Source organism: Aquarana catesbeiana, linkage group LG08, assembly GCF_042186555.1.
Source record: "Aquarana catesbeiana isolate 2022-GZ linkage group LG08, ASM4218655v1, whole genome shotgun sequence".
Taxonomy (NCBI): domain Eukaryota; kingdom Metazoa; phylum Chordata; class Amphibia; order Anura; family Ranidae; genus Aquarana; species Aquarana catesbeiana.
In genome coordinates this window covers 235,999,066-236,016,984 of record NC_133331.1, presented here as the reverse complement: position 1 = coordinate 236,016,984, position 17,919 = coordinate 235,999,066, and the positions used below count along the sequence as shown (strand labels likewise).

The 17,919-nt window shown below is 41.7% G+C and overlaps 1 protein-coding gene and 1 long non-coding RNA gene across 3 annotated transcripts in view; one reads left to right on the top strand and one right to left on the bottom strand.

The window, feature by feature from the left end:
• ERCC6 (ERCC excision repair 6, chromatin remodeling factor) overlaps window positions 1–17,919 on the bottom strand; it is a gene marked incomplete in the record, with an annotated part of 251,201 nt that overhangs the window by 172,682 nt on the left and 60,600 nt on the right. Inside the window, 2 exon segments of the mRNA XM_073596959.1 lie at window positions 3,718–3,853; window positions 16,192–16,350. Of these exon segments, the coding sequence (XP_073453060.1) occupies window positions 3,718–3,853; window positions 16,192–16,350 (295 nt within the window).
• On the top strand, window positions 5,929–11,046 carry LOC141106298 (uncharacterized). Of its 2 annotated transcripts, none has more exons than XR_012235709.1 (3): window positions 5,929–6,001; window positions 6,260–6,351; window positions 10,849–11,046. It is a non-coding gene; the product is annotated as an uncharacterized lncRNA (long non-coding RNA). The 2 variants fall into 2 exon arrangements; XR_012235708.1 differs by having other exon boundaries at window positions 5,958–6,001; window positions 6,096–6,351.

The window sequence follows — 17,919 nt, the reverse complement described above, 5'->3', positions numbered from 1 at the left end:
AAAAGGGTTTCATTTAAGCTTTTGCTAAGAGCAGAGAATGTGGGCCAAGGCTTGTATATGCAAACAATGGAGAGCCAATTCCATTGTTCTACACCTACTCTTTTGAAAGGGTGTCATGCTGGGATATGCATTGGACCCAACTTCCTGGGGAAATGCAATTAACACACTTGGCCAACATAGTCACAAGGATTTGCATGAAAGGGGGCTGACTTATGAAGTAAGCCCTCCAATCATGATCCAAGCTAGGCCAACCAATGAGACATCAGCTTGGTTTGATATACTCAGAGCCAAGGGGGAGGTATGGCTCTCTTTCTGATAGACCAGCAAGCTGAAAGGAACATTGGTAAGGATGGGTAATTATGGGAAAGGAATGCCCTTTTACTTGTAACTAAATATGTGTGCAGATTACTGTATTGAGGAATATACCCTGTATTCCTTCATGTAAATACTTTATTTCACCCTAATATTTTCTTCCTTGGTGTAAGAAGATAGATAGATGATTGTGTATTAGCTAGACTTTCAACTGCTTCCTAATAAATGTTATTATATTTTAAGCTTTCACTCTTGGTCGAAAAGAACTCTTATTTAACCCACATCATATCTATGAGATATGAAAAATCTTAAATATAGATTTTTCAGGGTAACACTATCAACCCTGAGCAATCCAGCTGCCTTTTTTTTTGACAGCTGTCAACTGTGAGCAAAGAACAGCTCTGCACTTGTTACATGAATCGTGGAAATGCCGAATTAAGATCGTGAGGGGGGCTGAATCTAGATCGCGATTTTTTAACGATTAATCATGCAGCTCTAATATATGTGTGTGTATATATTATTTTTTTATATTGTTGTTGGTTTTATAGGATTTTTTTCTGCATTAGCTCTGCAGATTGTGAGACACATTTAATTACCGACAACTGTGCCTCATTGTTCCTCACAGGGTTACCTACAATTACGAAATCTAAGTGCATTTGTGCATTTCTGTATAAATATAAACCTGTGTGAACATTTTAGTAATGCCTATGACTAAGCGTTGATGTGAAGCACATTAGCTCGAGTGCTATGTTCCTTGAATGTAGTGTGGAGAGTCTTTCTTCAATATGTCTAAATAAAAGCGATTTTATTGGATGTGCGGCCGACCAGATTCTTCTCTTCTACCGACTTATCTCTTTTGTTTACAGCTGAGTTTTAGTGAGCACTGGAAGTAGCGCTAGCACTACACTCTCAGCTATCTGACAGGAGATGCATTGTCTTCTCACACAAACAGTTCTGTCCGGCGCACCCCTGTTCATTCACAAAAGGCTTTGTATTTTGTGAAGAGGTTCACATACTATAAAAGCACTCTGTGACTAGGCAGGAGGGGAGGGGCAGGCACAGTGGCTGCATGACACTCTGCAATTACAGAAGCTGAGACCAGAAGGTCCAGCGTTAGAGTGTCAGAAGTATAGCAATACCTGTACTCTCGCTGCTCAGTTACATAGTTGCATAGTAGGTGAGGTTGAAAAAAGACACAAGTCCATCAAGTTCAACCTATGTGTGTGATGTTATGTCAGTGTTACGTATATCCCTGTATGTTGCGGTCGTTCAGGTGCTTATCTAATAGGTTTTTTTGAAACTATTGATGCCCCCTGCTGAGACCACCGCCTGTGGATGGGAATTCCACATCCTTGCCGCTCTTACAGTAAAGAACCCTCTACGTAGTTTAAAGTGACACTAAACCTTCGTTTTTTTTTTTTAAATAACAAACATATACTTACCTCCACTGTGCAGTTCGTTTTGCACAGTGTGGCCCCCGAACCTCGTCTGCTGGGGTCCCCAGACAGAGCTCGCGGCGACTCCTCGCATCGGTAAACCCCCTGGGTTATCAAATTATCCAATCAAGAGCCAAGAACCCCAGGCAGAGAGGAAGAGCGCGTCTCCGCCAAGGGAGCGAAGGGTTCAGGTGAGTAAAACAGGGGGGCGGTCAGTGTCAAAAGTCAGTGTCAGAAGTTTTTTTTCACCTTAATGCATACAATGCATTAAGGTGAAAAAACACGGGAGTTTACAACCCCTTTGGGGTTAAACCTTTTCTTCTAATTTTAATGATTGGCCACGTGTCTTGTTAAACTCCCTTCCGCGAAAAAGTTTTATCCCTATTGTGGGGTCACTAGTATGGCATTTGTAAATTTAAATCATATCCCCTCTCAAGCGTCTCTTCTCCAGAGAGAATAAGTTCAGTGCTCGCAACCTTTCTTCATAACTAATGTCCTCCAGAACCTTTATTAGGTTTTAATAACTGTTAATTAAAGAGATAAGTCCATGAGGCAGGATGTTTCTCGCTGGACTTAATCCATAGCTATCCCAGCGTATTTACAACCTGGCTGAATTCTTGGGAGTTCATCTTTAAATTCATTCATTCAATTAAGATATGGCTATGCAAAATGTTGGCTGTTAAAGCCTAACCTTTTTTCTACAATTTCAGTCCCTAATTGTCCGTTTTCTCTAAAATAATGACTTCAAATGCTTTGAGAATGGCAAAGCAAGAATAGTAGGAGGAGACAACAGGTAAACCAACATAGGCTATTGCCCAGACATAAAGCAGGAGCTTTATTATCTGAGCAGGGTATAAATGTGCAAGAACATAAGCTTCGAATTACCGTATTTATCGGCGTATAACACGCACCACAATTTAAGAGGGAAGTTTCAGGAAAAAAAAAACTTTGTTTAAAAAAATAAACCACTTTGAAGCAAAATAATGGCCAGTGACCATCAATGCAGCCCGATTAGTGCCCATCTGCAGCTTCAGTGCAGCCTGATCAGTGCCCATCTGCAGCCTAATCAGTGCCCATCTGCAGCCTAATCGGTGCCCATCTGCAGCCTAATCAGTGCCCATCTGCAGCCTAATCAGTGCCCATCTGCAGCCTAATCAGTGCCCATCTGCAGCCTAATCAGTGCCCATCTGCAGCCTAATCAGTGCCCATCTGCAGCCTAATCAGTGCCCATCTGCAGCCTAATCAGTGCCCATCTGCAGCCTAATCAGTGCCCATCTGCGGCCTTGCTCCTCACTGCAGCCTGATTAATGCCCATCTGCAGCATTGCTCCTCAGTGCAACCTGATCAGTGTCTATCTGCAGCCTTGCCGAAATAGACAGAGCCGGATCTCCTGTGTACTTGGCTCGGCATCACGCCCAGTCCTGCCCTTTGGCCCGGATCCTATGATGGACCTAACACCGGTCCAATGCCAGGACGTCAATGCTAGGAGCCGTCCAGGGGGCGGGACTGAGCGTGACTGTGAGCAGAGCCGAGTACACAGGAGATTCGGCTCTATTTCGGCGGCGCTCATCCCCTCCTGCCCCTCGGTGGCAGCCTATATATGGCGTATAAACACGCACACATGATTTTCCCCCTATTTTAAGGGGGAAAAAGTGCATGTTATATGCCAATAAATACGGTAGCCTATTGATAAGAACTGAATGTCAGATAACATTTTAGGAACCACTCATGTAAATATCCAGGAAATTCCTAAAGAATCACATACATTTTTTAAAAATGCATATACAATTTGAGCAGTGTATTTGCTGGAATATGGGATAACCCAGTATTCCAGAGCAATCTACACTCCAATTCATGCTGTAAACTAGGGCCCTTCATATGATACATTACACGAAGGAGCAGTCAGTCATCTATTTATTTAGAAAATCTTAAAGAGAATTGAAGAAACTAGAAAATATTGTGTTCTCACCTTTTTTCCAGGAAAACTTCCGGTTTCATGAAGTACAGCTACACGGAACTGAGGCCACCAAGCATGGAATTCTTTGACCCACTGGTGCATTACAGTAGCGGGACACACAATAATACTGGGACCCAGTCCTTCATATCTGTAAATTGGGGAAAAATCCAGGCCAGTTTACTAAGCTGTATAAACAGTTTGTTATTTTTTTCACAATTTTTGCATCAAAATGTCTAATGCCCCGTACACACGAGTGGAATTTCCGTGGGAAAAACCTTGGATGGTTTTTCCGACGGAATTCTGCTCAAGCTTGCCTTGCATACATACGGTCACACAAAAGTTCTCTGAACTTTTGACCGTCAAGAACGCGGTGACGTACAACACTACGACGAGCTGAGAAAATAAAGTTCAATGCTTCCGAGCATGTTTCAAATTGTTTCTGACCATGCGTAGGAATTTCGCTCGTCGGAATTACTACAGACGATCGGAATTTCCAACAGGAACTTTTTCCGTCGGAAAAATAGAGAACCTGCTCTCAATCTTTTGCTGGTGGAAATTCCGCCAGCAAAAGTGCAAAGGAGCAAATTCGGAATTTCCGACCAAAAGCTCCCATCAAACTTTTGCTGGTGGAATTTCCGATCGTGTTTACGGGGCATAATACAATCTTTATTGATTAAATTTAATTAGGGAAGACCCTCACCATGCCAACATCCAAAATATATATTCAAGGATTGACCAAGTCAAAAAATTAGCAAACTTTGTTGGCACATAATGAGAGAGAGAATCAATAAAAAAAGTATAACATTTTATTACAACATAGTTAAAAACATATAAACATACAAATAACACCCTATATGGTCACAGTTACCAGTTACCCAATAATGCAGTTATAGAGGACTGGACCTACGGTACAAAGATTGATTTAATACTGTATCAAGGTAAAAGAAAAATTTATGATCCAGTAATGCCTCCAAAAACTTGCTCGTCAACGTGTTTCACTAAAATATTAGCTTCCACAGGACAGATACTGGGTAGGTGCTGGTATATTTAAAAAAACAAGAAAGTGTATGTGTAAGTATTCAATGTAGTATATATCTATACAAGTATGAATTATGATTGTTACAACATTTCTCCAGAAGGAGTACATATACAGAGAGACTAATTACATATAAACATAACGTGTATGCTTGCCTGGTAAAACTTGTGGCTCAAGGTGTGGGAGAACATGACCAGACTGACAAACAGCCGAAAAAACAAAATTGATATTTGTGCCTAAAGTAGTGGGATACACATATATCATGTGGTCTATAGTAGATGCCACTAAATAAGACAAAAAACAACAAACATATGCATTATAGATTAGGGTGCTACTATAAAGGTCCCCCAATTCAAAGGCAGATTTATACTAGACCTAGCTCTCACCTGAAATATAGTAGTCATGTATAGGTATTTGAGTAAAAATCACACACAGCGGTAAGTGCTCACAAATTCCCACAAGAAGCGTGTTCAATACAATATCTAAAAATAAACCAAGTCAATAATCAGATATTAACCCTTTAGATAGGGTGTATATATTATAAAGAAAAATTACAAAAGAAGATATCCAGACATTATATACACGAGTGGTACTTACCAATAGTACTAAGAGATGGCCCATGAAAACCAACCAAGTTATTAAATGGATAAATATACAGTCCCTTTAAGTATAGAGGAGCATGGAATATCTAAGAGAGGGGGCATAGCAAACTTAAGTATTTGGCATATGAAAAAAAAAAAAAAAAAAAAAAAATGCATGGACCCACCTCAATGTGTAAAAACTGCGCTTATCACATGGGGGAGACCTTTTATTGGGGCTCAAGTTGGTATTAAACAGATATCAACAGGAAGTGAGCAGTGTTTGGCCACATGACTATGATCACATGGTTGATCACATGGTCGCATGGCCCTGCTCACTTCCTGTTGATATCTGTTTAATCATTTGAAAGATGGGTTTGTGGTCACATGACTACACCCACATGACTACAATCACATGGCAATGTTATACGTCATGTCACTGGATATCCCTCTTCTTTCTTTATGCCCCATCAAAGATGGTGATGCAGGTGATCACATGACACGTGAGCATGTGACTCATGATCATGTGGAGCTATTCTAAGTCACATGCCTTAGCTTTTTTGGTGCAATTTTCAGGCTGCCACACCCCTCTACTTCCTCTCCCTCTATATAAGTTGGTATGCACTTGGGTTTGGGCCACACACAGAAAGGAAAGACGTTCACAGGGGTGTAGCACCAAAAGGTAAGCCGTATCTTTGCTCAACCATTCCAGCAACCACTATGCGACTTTATGTCCTAAAGTGGATATTTATTCCATTCAATTGCTTCTATTACAGGGGCACACTTTTCCCCTATGTATGCGGCAATACCAACTTGAGCCCCAACAAAAGGTCTCCCCCTATGTGATAAGTGCAGTTTTTACACATTCAGGTGGGACCGTGCGTTTTGTTTTTTTTTCATATGCCAAATACTTAACAGTTTGCTATTACCCCTCTCTTAGATATTCCATGCACCACTATACTTAAGGGGACTGTATATTTATCCATTTAATAACTTGGTCTGGTATCCATGGGCCATCTCTTGGTACTACTGGTAAGTACCACTCATATATACTCTCTGGATATCTTCTTTTGAAATTTTTCTTTATTATATATACCCTATCTAAAGGGTTAATATCTGATTATTGACTTTATTTTTAGATATTGTATTGAACACGCTTATAGTGGGAATTTGTGGCCAATTACCGCTGTGTGATTTATACTCAAATACCTATACATGATTACTATATACCAGGTGAGAGCTGGTCTGGTATAAATCGGTCTTTGAATTGGGCGACCTGTATAGTAGCACCTTAATCTATAATGAATTAGGAGAAAAATGTGTAGGCTTGGACTTTTTAGGCACGATGACAGGTAATATGCAGTTAAAAACTAAAATTTATTGAACATAGATAACATATATTTAAAAGAGGAAAACAGATCCAAAAATCTGTACAACATCAGTCCATGAGAAAAGTTACATCAATACAGAACATACACAGCTCAATGAAATATCATATACATTTCAAGGATAGGATAACCATCATTCCATCATAGAAGTATTGAATTCAGAGGAGAGCTATGTTGTTGGTAGATGTTAAGATTTACAGCTCAACATGTTGCGCGCCTAGTGTTTTTTCAGGAGCATGGAACTGAAATACAGGACATTGAATAAATATAACAAATAATAAATCAGTGTAAAACATGAAACATAAACCAAAGATATTAGTGAAAAAAATTAACAAACACTGCGAATTGGATAGGCTGAGATGAAAACCTATACAGGCCAGTCCCAGTCAGGAAAGACCCAGGAAGTATTCGTACACTATGGGGACATATGCAACATAACAGAGGTATATTTATATATGCTAGTAGTGTGATTGGCAAAATCAGTATGTAAAAATAACCAAAATACGGATAAATCTGTAAATAGCAATATGGCTGCTGGCAACAAAGGAAAGGGAGGGGGGGGGGGGGGAGAAGAGAGGGTGGGGGTGGGGGGGAGAAGAGAGGGTGGGGGAGAAGAGAGGGTGGGAAGGAGGGAAAGGAACGGGGAGGGGAAGAGGGGTATAGAAAAGGGGGGGGGGGGAGGGAGAGGGAGGGGAAGGGGGGGGGGGGGGGGGGGGAGAAGGGAAGAGCAACCCAGAATAACAATTAAATTGTGTTGTAATGAAAAGGTGTCAGCAATCAATTTTGATAATAAGAATGGGTATTAGATAGTGGACCTGAAAACTCGTAGGTAAGAGTAATCTCTAGTTACAGGAACCTCATAAATATAATTATAATAATTTGAAAGGTATCAAAAATTAAGGCACTTACCAAATAGTAATAATGTAGTAGTTAAATGTGAAGGGAAGGGGGGGGGGGGGGGGCGGGAGGGCACCACGCCAGGAAAATGACCTAGAAACTATCACTGTGGTAGATACAAGCATCTAAGAACATATAGTAACCACAGCGCAGTTGTATAGGTAACAATATAGGGTTACTTAAATGTGTAGAGAACACAGCAGTCGCAAACATTTATGGGTAGTCACACAGGGTGATTGGATATCCCATACAGAGATTGGTGGTGTGAGGCCAAATAGGATGCAAACAGATAACAAGGCAAAATTACTAAAGATGTTATATAAGTACTATTAAATTATAATTGAATGAGTTGAATTAGACAAAACAAGGTCTAGCAAGAAGGAAGAAGGTATGGAGGGGGGAAAAAAAAAAAAAAAAGGCAGAAATAGAAGTGCCAATACCATAGTTTAAACTCCAGGAACATACCTGCTGCTGACATAAAATAAGCTTGGAGGGACAAAAAAGCAGCCGCTCGGGTAGAGAGCAACTGTACCCAGGAAGTCAATAGAGGGACGCTGAACAGCGTGCCTTTTGTGCACACGCCCCGCTTGTAGTCATCCAACTGGCGCACGCCAAGGTGACGTCATCCAAGCCGGCCGCTCGATAAAGACTGCGCATAATCCCTATCTCAGCGTCGGCAAGGAGACAGCCTGACGCCGCAGGACAGGGAGCGCAGCTGTATCCATGGGTCCCACAGGGGGGATTAACCCCTGGTGAACCCAAAGTGCGCATACACCTCTGTGGATAGAGAGTGTAGCGCTGGGCAGCCACATAGTGTCGAAATTGATCCCAGGAATCTAGGATGACTGGACTGGTGAGGAAAGAGCAAATATCAAAGTTGCAGCGTATTACAGTAAATACCAATGGTAGAGCGATTATACATACGCAATCATGTATAAAAAAGAGGTAATAAATAATATCAAAGATTTTTCGGCTATTAAGTCCCAACATCTAGCATGACACAGTCAGTGTTTAATAACAATATAATTCAATTAAAAGTAAACAACTTATATTAACCCTCAAAGTGCAGAGTTATTTTGGCAAGGGAGTAGGCAGAATGATAGTAGGCCAGAAGAAGAACAGAAGAACAGGGGAAGGGAAGGGAGGGGAAGGGAAGGGAGGGGAGGGGAAGGGAGGGGAGGGGAAGGGAAGGGAGGGGAGGGGAGGGGGGGGGGTTTGAAACAGAGGCCAAGCAAAGCTGAAAGTGAGTTTATAAGAAGGGCTTGTAGGTGTGTGCTTCATTGATTCCAGGGGCATAGATCGCATCAAGGTGTTCTATCCAAGTAGTTTCTTTTTGGAGAATGTATTTATCCCAATCACCACCTCGAGGGTCTTTGGGAACAACGGCCAGTACAATAAATGATATCAAAGATACATCAAATTTATGGTACAAATCTAAATGTCTATTGACCGCTGTAACCATCTTGCCCTCCATTGAGTAATAGACGTGGTCTTTTATTCTAGATCGTAAATGTCTGACCATTTTGCCTACATAAAAGGCGCCACATTGACATAACATAAGGTAAACCACCCCCTGGGTCTCACAATTGGCATGGAATTTGGGAATAAAAATTTCCCCATTTGGGAGTAAGAATTCCATTCCCACTCGTATCCACGGACAAAATGAGCATTTTCCACATCGTGACATGCCAAATTTGGATTGTTTAGGTATAGAATTGATGGAATAATCACTCTATGTTAATTTGTCCCGTAGGGATCTAGCCCATCTAAATGTAATTGCCGGGGAAGGGCCAACATATTTGTTGAGGATAGGGTCCTCACATAGAATCGGCCAGTTGTTTGTAAGGATATCTCGCAGCTGTTGGTGTTGTTGTGAGGATCTTGTGATAAATCTAATAGAACAGTCAGTGATAGCTGGTTTAGTTTGGTAAAGTAAGGAGCTACATGATCGACGTAGGGCTTTATTGTAGGCACTGCGGAGCAAGGTTTTTTTATATCCTCTAGCCTTTAATCTAGTACGAAGGGCATTGGCTTGAGATTTAAATTCATCCAGATGAGTACAATTGCCACATAATCTTAAGTATTAGGCATATGGAATGCTTTTGATCAATGATCTGGGGTGGGCACTTCCCGCATGTAGCAGGGTGTTGCCTGCAGTCTCTTTCCTGTAGAGAGTGGAGGCTAAACAATGCTCTTCGTCTTTGAAGATGGTTAGATCCAAAAAGGTAATTTGTTGGACATTGCTAGAGACCGTAAATTTTAAATTAAATTGACTTTGGTTGATGATTAGGATAAATTCATCAAGCATGTCCGAGGTGCCTGTCCATACCACAAATATATTGTCGATATAGCGTAACCAAATAAGGGCATGGTTCATAAAAGGGATCAATGATTCATCTGAAAAAAATAATACGTTCCCACCCCCCCCGGTACAGATTGGCGTAGGCTGGCGCGCAGCATGTGCCCATGGCCACGCCCTGTACCTGGAGGAAGTGGGAACCTTTAAAACAAAAGTAATTACGAGTAAGTATGAACTCGAGTAGCTCCAAAATAAACTCACAGTAGTCCAAGCTGTAGTGGTCTTGCTCTCGTAGGAAAGTGCGGACCATCCAGATGCCCTGCTTGTGAGGGATGCTAGAGTATAAGGACTCAACATCCAGAGTCACAAGTAGGGCATCGGGAGGGACAGCCAGACCATCAATATGTTTTAAAAGGTCCAGTGTGTCACGAGTATAGGATGGCAATCGCAGCACATGTGGCATTAAAACGGAGTCAACTAAACGACTAGCGTTCTCTGTCAAGGAGCCAATCCCGGAAACTATAGGTTGACCAGGGGGCATAGGAGGATGCTTATGTATTTTTGGTAGAGCATAAAAAGTGGCTTCCCTGGGGTTCCGTACGTTAAGATAATTGTATAAGTCTTGATCTATAAGGCGGTGGGTGGAACCAACGATACACAAGTATTCATTCTTGAACTTTGGATTGATTATCCTATTGTAATCAATAGGACATGGAACAGATTATTATATACGTATCCGCAGTGCCACTCTGCGTTGATACCAATAGATTCTGCATTAATCTATAATGCATATGTTTGTTGTTTTTTGTCTGTTTTAGTGGTATCTACTATAGAGCACATGATATATGTGTATCCCACTACTTTAGGCACAAATATGCATACTTGTATAGATATATACTACATTGAATACTTACACATGTACTTTCTTGTTTTTAAATATACCAGCACTTACCCAGCATCTGTCCTGAGGAAGCTACTATTTTCGTGAAACACGTCAATGAGCACGTTTTTTGGAGGCATCACTGGATCAGAATTTTTTTTTACCTTGATACAGTATTACATCAATCTTTGTACTGTAGGTCCAGTCCTCTACAACTGCATTATTGGGTAACTGGTAACTGTGTCTATACAGGGCGTTTGTATGTTGTGTATATGTGTGTATATATATATATATATATATATATATATATATATATATATATATATATATATATATATATATATATATATATATATATATATATATATATATTTTTTTTTTTTTTTTTTTTTTTTAACTATGTTGTAATAAAATTTATACTTTTTTATTGATTCTCTCTCTCTCATTATGTGCCCACAAATTCCCCTGATTAAATTTTATGTTTTCACTTCATCAGCATTAATGTAAACATTATTACTGAACTTTATGTTATAGGATAATTATATACACTTACTGGCCACTTTATTAAGTACACCTTGCTAGTACCGGGTTGGACCCCCTTTTGCCTTCAGAAATGCCTTAATTTTTTGTGGAATAGATTCAACAAGGTGTTGGAAACATTTTCAGAAATTTTGGTCCATATTGAGATGATAGAATCACGCAGTAGCATATTTGTCGGCTGCACATACATGATGCAAATCTCCCATTCCACCACATCCCGACGGTGCTCTACTGGATTGAGATCTGGTGACTGTGGAGGCCACTGGAGTACAGTGAACTCATTGTTATTTTCAAGAAACCAGTTTGAGATGATGATTTGAGCTTTGTGACATGGTGCATTATCCTACTGGAAGTAGCCATCAGAAAATGGGTACACTGTAGTCATAAAGGGATGGACATGGTCAGCAACAATACTCAGGTAGGCCGTGGCATTAAAACTGATGGTCAATTGGTACTAATGGGGCTGAAGTGTGCCAAGAAAACATCCCCCACACCATTACACCACCAGCCTGAACCATTGATATAAGGCAGGATGGATCCATGCTTTTATGTGGTTTACGCCAAATTTTGACTCTTCCATCTGAATGTCACAGCTAAAATCAAGACTCAGACTAAGCAATGTTTTTCCACTCTTGTATTGTCCAATTTTGGTAAGCCTCAGTTTGCTGTACTTAGCCGCTCACTGAATATTTTCTCTTTTTCAGACCATTCTCTGTAAATGCTGGAGATGGCTGTGTGGGAAAATCCCAGAAGATCAGCAGTTTTTGAAATGCTCAGACCAGCCCATCTGGCACCAACAACCATGCCACGTTCAAAGTCACTAAATCCCCTTTCTTCCCCATTTTGATGCTCGGTTTGGATTTCAGCAGGTCGTCTTCACCACATCTAGATGTCTAAGTGCATTGAGTTGCTGGCAGGTGATTGGCTAATTAGCAATTTGTGTTATCAAGCAATTGAACAGGAGTACCTAATAAAGTGGCCGGTGAGGGTATATTTGATACTAATCTTCAATGGTTACATGTTATTTATACTGATATTGAGATGAGGTAATAACTAATTTTTTGTTTTTTTTTTTTTATAGTATTTTCGGGAAATAATACAAATTTAGCAAAAAAAAAAAATTTAAAAAAAGGGGCTAATACAAATACAGAATTTCTGCATAGCAGTAAAATTATTCTTGGCATGAAATAAGGGTTATTTGATTCATGTTAAACTATTTAGGGTGTGACGCGAAACACATTCACGCAGACCCCCCTTTCTTTCTAAGCCACGCCGTCCCTGTGACAGTGGGTGGGGGTTCCTCTCCCCTGTCACATTTTAAAATCGCCACGGTTGTGTGGGTGGAGGATTCTGTGAATGAAGAAACAAGTCCCGTCATCCACTGCAGCAGATGGCTTGTAGTTCTCAATGGACTGTGAGGTTGCTGAAGAGTGCTCTCTTAGTTAATCGACACTTCCACTTTCAAACAGAAAACCAATACAGAGATATGGCAAAGAAAGCTGAACGACATGTCTGCAGGAGCCTGACATTGCACTCATGATCCACTGATCACAGGTACAATGCTCTGCAGGCACTTGTGAATAAAATAACGCACATTTTTTTCCTGCAAAAATATGTGAATTTAATATTTTTTTGGAAAGGTAAACTTATCATTTAAGACAGAACTAAAGCCATCTATACTCAACTCCCCATCCAGTGATGAAATATGGTGTGTTAAAGCGGAACTCCACCCAAAAGAGAAAGCGCCTCTTGTCTGCCCCAACCCCCCCCCCCCTGTGCCACATTTGGCACCTTTTGGGGGGGAGCAGGTACCTGGTTTTGACAGTTTGACACTATTCCAAAGTAACACAAAAAATATCAATTAATAAATCAATAAACATACCGTACTTTCCGCACCATAAGATGCACTTTTTCCCCCCAGAAATATGGGGGAAAATGTCTCTGCGACTTATGGAGCGAATGCATGCTAGGCACCACCCCCCCCACCGCCACAAGAGAGCGGAGGACAGATATCTGAAGCCCCTGTGGGCAGGGCCAGACTGGCCTACCGGCGACTGCAGCGCTCTCCTCTCTCTGTCCTCCGGCACTCGTATGTCACGGAGCTGGGTCTGTGTGCAAGGTTCCGCCCCCCTAGACCGGCTCATGTGATAGTAGATTTAAGCAGTGTTCCGCCTATCACACGAGCCGGTCTAGTAGGGCGGGACCTTGCACACAGACCCAGCTCCGTGACATACGAGCGGCGGAGGACAGAGGGAGGAGAGCGCTGTGTTATCCAGAAAATGGTGAGGCTGCAATTGGTGGGCACAGCGAGGCTGCAATTGGTGGGCACAGCGAGGCTGCAATTGGTGGGCACAGCGAGGCTGCATTCGGTGGGCACAGCGAGGCTGCAATTGGTGGGCACAGCGAGGCTGCAATTGGTGGGCACAGCGAGGCTGCATTCGTGGGCACAGCGAGGCTGCATTCGTGGGCACAGCGAGGCTGCATTCGTGGGCACAGCGAGGCTGCATTCGTGGGCACAGCGAGGCTGCATTCGTGGGCACAGCGAGGCTGCATTCGTGGGCACAGCGAGGCTGCATTCGTGGGCACAGCGAGGCTGCATTCGTGGGCACAGCGAGGCTGCATTTATGTGCAATGGTCAGGCTGCATTTATGTGCAATGGTCAGGCTGCATTTATGTGCAATGGTCAGGCTGCATTTATGTGCAATGGTCAGGCTGCATTTATGTGCAATGGTCAGGCTGCATTTATGTGCAATGGTCAGGCTGCATTTATGTGCAATGGTCAGGCTGCATTTATGTGCAATGGTCAGGCTGCATTTATGTGCAATGGTCAGGCTGCATTTATGTGCAATGGTCAGGCTGCATTTATGTGCAATGGTCAGGCTGCATTTATGTGCAATGGTCAGGCTGCATTTATGTGCAATGGTCAGGCTGCATTTCATGGGCACTGGTAAATATTTTAGGACACCATTTGGTTCAGAATATTTTTTTTCTTGTTTTCCTCCTCTAAAACCTAGGTGCGTCTTATGGACCGAAAAATACGGTAAATCCTGATGGAAGTCCACCACCTATATGTAAATGTCCAAATAAAACAAGTTCCACCACAATTGCAAATCTTGCCATACGGTTTCACTTATGAATGACAATAATCAGCCTTGTGAATGCAACACTACCACCAATTGCAGCCCCATACCAAGCAATAAGACCCCAAATAATAGGTTGTCTTACAGCAGAGTGTTTTCAGTAATCTACCATCCACAGCCTTGGAACCATATGGAATATCACAGCAACAGGTTGTTCAATGGCCCTCAGGAACTCCAGAATATCAGCAGGGATTCACTGTTTGTACCCCTGCTCTGCCATGCAAGAGGTAAGCAAGCATTCCATAGTGCAAAAAAGGTTGAGAATAGCCTATTGGTTAAATTGCATTGGTGGCGGGGCTTGCCAGAGCTAGCGGTTGTGGTGATTGTGTTTACATGTGATTGGTGGTGGACTTCCATCAGAATTTAGGTTTATTGATTTATTGCACTTTATTTCTCAAGTCACGTTTTAAAAACCTGTTGAATACACACTCTACCCATGCAGATAAAATGGCATAAAACTTGCCTAGTTACTATTGCTTATTACAGCACACATATCTTTATCCGAGAAAAAATATTTTAAATTTAATTAATTTAAATTTCTATTTAATTTAATTATCCATAGTCAAAACCTGAAAAGCCTTTACAGATTACCAGATTAGAGTTAAATGGGAGGTCTGGTGCTAGAGTTTTTGTGCTCACTCCGGTGTTCGCAGTGATACTTCACATGTGTATTACAATCACCATTTAAAAATGCATACAGGACCTACTTGCACATTCGTATTTGCACATAAACATGAGAGGGGATGGGAGTGCTTTACATATTTTTTTTTTTTTTTTTTTACTCTTTAAATTTTTGTTTTAATTAACTTCATTGCTATCACGGGGGATGAACATCATCCCTTGTGATAGCTGGGGCAGTGATTGGTACTTTTTAGTGAGAGATCAGGGTTCTATAAGACCCTTGATCCCTCCTGTGTCATTCAAAACATCTGATCAATCCAAGACCAATTTGAACAGATGCTTGCCTGGCCAAAACCAGGCAATACATGTCGCTTCTGGCTTTATTCATGACAAAATAAAGGGAGGAACGTATGTTCCCCCATGTGGTACCCGGCTCCCTGACCGTACAGGAGAGCCCGGGAACCGTGGTAGGCGGGTGGGGGCAGGAGGGGGGGTGGGGGCCTTTCGCAACCTGTAAAAGTTATTGGGTGGCTATAGAGCTGCTTGGTTCACTTTTATATGAAAGCTCATCATCAGCTGAAATTGTTGATAACGGGGTGCAGCCATGGTCCTGGTATAATCACTTCCACCCAAGGCTATATATGTACAGCCCAAGGGCTGGAAGTGGTTAAAAAAAAAAAAAAAAAAAATAGACAAGGCAAAATGATGAGTAAAACATCCCTGGCTAGCATACACTGCTGTATTCATCAATGCTTTCTTTGTCCACGAGTTTAATTCGCTCTGTGTCTGTCCACATTTCTATGGCCAAAAACGTACTATCCTGAGTATCAAGCAGCCAAGCTGAAAGACATGTACGGAATTCTCAGACACAGATGCACAAGCCAAGAATTCATTACTAGTGTTAGCTCTTTAATTTCCCGTGCCCTGCAACTCCCTTCCTTGTCGTTAACTGCCTCTAAAGCACCCCCCACTTTCACTAAACGAATTAAAGGAACTATCTAATTGAAATACAGTGAATAATTCAGCAGGTACACCCCCTCTCTGTAATAATTCTGATGAAATATTCATGACAGGCTCAGACTGGCAGACTACGGGACAGCCACTTGCCTGTAATCAGAGCCTCGCGTCCTTATTCGGCTGTAGCTTAGACCTGCCAAAAAAGCAATTATCTGGATAGTTTTACCCAATCCCATCTCATCTCCCAGAATGCCCCCTGCCTGCTGGCAATGCAGTTCCCAGAGCCAACGAACACCTGTTTGCTGGTACCTGTAAAAAAGGAAAAGAACGAATGAAAAAAAAAAAAAAAAAAACATTATTTAATAATGGGAAATATTTATAACAGATATGCAAAGGTCAGAAGAAGAGAGAAGTATTAAATAAAGAATAAATAGTTTTATAAAAACATTAACTTATTATTGAAACATTTAAAGTGTAATTCCACTTTTTATTTATCTTTTCAAAATTTGGGCACATACAGTGCCTGAGGGACTGCTGTGGAAGCTGACAATTATCGTAGCAGTCTGCGCTACTACAGTGGCCACCTGTGCTGAGCAGCTACACAACTGCATATGGACCACAGGAGGTCACACTCCTTGCATTTTTTCAATGAATACCAGACATTCTCTGATTAGACTAGATCGAGAGGAGGGGTGATGACATCATGCTTTTCAATCAGAGAATGTCTTGCACATGACTACTATAGCGATTGTCAGCCTGCACAGCAGTCCCTCACGTATACATACTTGCATGGGTCCAATTGTAAGTATGCAATTTAAATCATACCTGGAGTTCAGCTTTAAAAGCAACAAAATTCATAAGTGTACAATTGTTCAGCTTGGATCCTTATAAGCATGCTTACCTCAGGGACTGATGTTGAAGCTGAAAATCACTGTAATAGTCCTGTGCAAGGAATTCTCTGATAGTACAAGTTGAAAAGCATGATGTCACCACCACTTCTCTTGACTGTCTAATCAGTGATCAGAGAATGTTTTGTATTCATTAAAAAAAAAATGCAAGCAGTATGACCTCTGCCTAGTAATACAAGCATGCGGCTGTTGCTTATGAAGGGCAGAGCAATAGGGTTAATTGCTGTTCATTACAAAGTCACCATAGGCCTTCACATCTACAGTATCCAGTGAGACACTATCCATAAATGGTCACCACTGTACCACAAGTAGATAGAGAGACATTATCAACCCAGGGACAGAACCAGGGCCAAATTGGGAAGAGACTACCTCCCCCAGTTAGCCGATTAGAAGCTAGTAAGGTCCTTCTGACCCTGCACCTGAAGATTAGCCATGTGCAGTGTCTACAGTGTCTCTAGATGGGTACTAACAATAGCCTTAGCAGACCGAAAAGGGTTAATGAGGTCTGTGTCAGGCACTCTTGGCAGCTGTAGCTCAAGTAGCATCCTAGGATCACTGTGCTGTATACTGACAGGAGCTAAATGCTGGGCTGGTTCCATGATTGGAATGTAAATAGTGCACAGAAAACTAAGACCTACACAGCACTAGGATTACCCTTAGTGGTAGCCTGGGGAAAAAGTGGACGCAAGTAAAAATGTCTGCCTAAGGCTGTGACACACATTTAAATTGCTGCAGCCAGTACAATTCTAGACCTCAGGAGATTTGAACACAGCACACTGGGCCAAGGGAAGACCTGTAGCCTGAACTTACAACAGCAGGTCATATTCTTCCAGAAGCAAGATTTTAGGGGCAAGCCTTATCCTGGCTTCACCCTCCTTGATGGGCATAACCCCCAAAGCAGTCTTTATGGAAAGCACTGCACCACTGGCAGACCATGTACTTGGACCTGTATAGCACCCTGTACCAAAAA